This window comes from Onychomys torridus, chromosome 7 (genome assembly GCF_903995425.1).
Source record: "Onychomys torridus chromosome 7, mOncTor1.1, whole genome shotgun sequence".
Taxonomy (NCBI): Eukaryota; Metazoa; Chordata; class Mammalia; order Rodentia; family Cricetidae; genus Onychomys; species Onychomys torridus.
Window position 1 is genome coordinate 32,802,443 of NC_050449.1, and position 1,616 is coordinate 32,804,058.

Below are 1,616 nucleotides of genomic sequence, written 5' to 3' on the forward strand. Positions count from 1 at the left end.
AAGCAAAGCATATGAATGACAAATCAGCTGCAGTTTGGACTTAGCATGAGCATTTATGTGTGTGAAGGATTCCAAACCATAATTCAAATTTTCTGGAAACAGAAAACAAAAGATTCTGTCATGACTTACATAGTCTTCCTGTCTACTCTGTCTGTGTTCTCTTTCACCACTCCTGGTATAAAACAAATACAAATGCTTCATAGGTGGCTGAGCATATCAGTACTCGGTTTCATCCATAGACATCCAGGAGTAGGTTTTTGACACATGACTTAGTTATGTGTCAGAAATCACAAGTGCATGGCAAAGCTATGTGATTAAAATTTTCTCATTTATAGCAAGCAAGAAAAACATTGTAATGAGAGCTCATTCATTGAAGATAATTAGGGAGATAGAAAATCATGTGTGAATTAGGAAGCAATAAAATAAGGAAGAAGTAAAATAAAACAAATTGTGTCAATAACAGCATATATCAAGCAAAGGAAAAAATAAAGACATTTTAACAACTGGAAAGAGATGGTCCTTGATGATGAAATAATTTATTAGTTCACCTTGAGCAATTTGCCCTTGAGCCCCAAGTCTTCAAAGCAGTGGTGATGTCTGTGTTACCCTTGCACAGAAAGGACAAGTTTTTGAAGAAGATATAGTATCATTAAAGTATTATTAAAGATCTAAGCATTTCTCTATGATTTCTTCAACAGAATGGGCACTTGCTGTAGTACTTTCTTCAGAGAACATTTTACTTCTTTATTTCTCAGGCTATAGATCAAAGGATTCAGCATGGGTGTGACCAGGTTATTCAAGACCTGCACAGCTGCATTAAGCCAGGGGTTGGGGGTAGGCTGGAGGTATATGAGGACCACTGGCATAAAGGCAAGGAGGATGGCAGTGAGATGGGCACTGCCGGTGGAGAAAGCTCTATGCCGCCCCTCAGCAGATCGGATTTGCAGAATGGAGCAGAGGATACAGCTGTAGGAGGTGAGGATGAGGAGGAAGCAGCTGAGGGGCATCAGGCCCACACTGATGAGGCCCACCATCTCCAGGGCTGATGTGTCTGCACAAGCCAGTTTTAGCATAGCAGGGATATCACAGAAGTAATAGTCCACCTCATTGGGACCACAGTAGGGCAGCTGGAAAGTGAGAGTGGTCAGGAAGGTAGCCTGGATGCAGCCAAAAAATGATGTCCCTGTGGCCAGGATGGCACATACTCTGTGATTCATGATTGTTGAGTACCTTAGAGGATGGCATATGGCCACAAAGCGGTCATAGGCCATCACTGTGTACAGAAAACATTCAGTACAACCCAGGAAATGGTAGAAGAAGAGCTGGCACACACAGCCTCCATAGGAGATTACTTGGGTGTTTCCTGAGAGGTAGAATAGCATCTTGGGAGAGCTAACTGAAGGGAAAAATATGTCACACATTGACAGCTGGCACAGGAAGAAGTACATGGGTGTGTGAAGCCTAGTAGAAGATACAATTGCAAGGAGTATGAGCAGGTTCCCCACCAGAGTGAAGATGTAGAAAGATAAAAACAGGACAAAGAGTGTGGTCTCCAGACCCTCTGTGTGCGGGATGCCAAGCAGGACAAAGTGAGTCACTACAGAGAGATTCATCAT

At 42.6% G+C, this 1,616-nt stretch overlaps 1 protein-coding gene across 1 annotated transcript; it reads right to left on the minus strand.

Moving 5' to 3' along the window:
• Positions 1-680: 680 nt before the first annotated feature.
• On the minus strand, positions 681-1,616 carry LOC118587549 (olfactory receptor 149-like). Its single transcript, XM_036193586.1, has one exon. It carries the CDS (start codon positions 1,614-1,616, stop codon positions 681-683), a length of 936 nt encoding a protein of 311 aa, XP_036049479.1.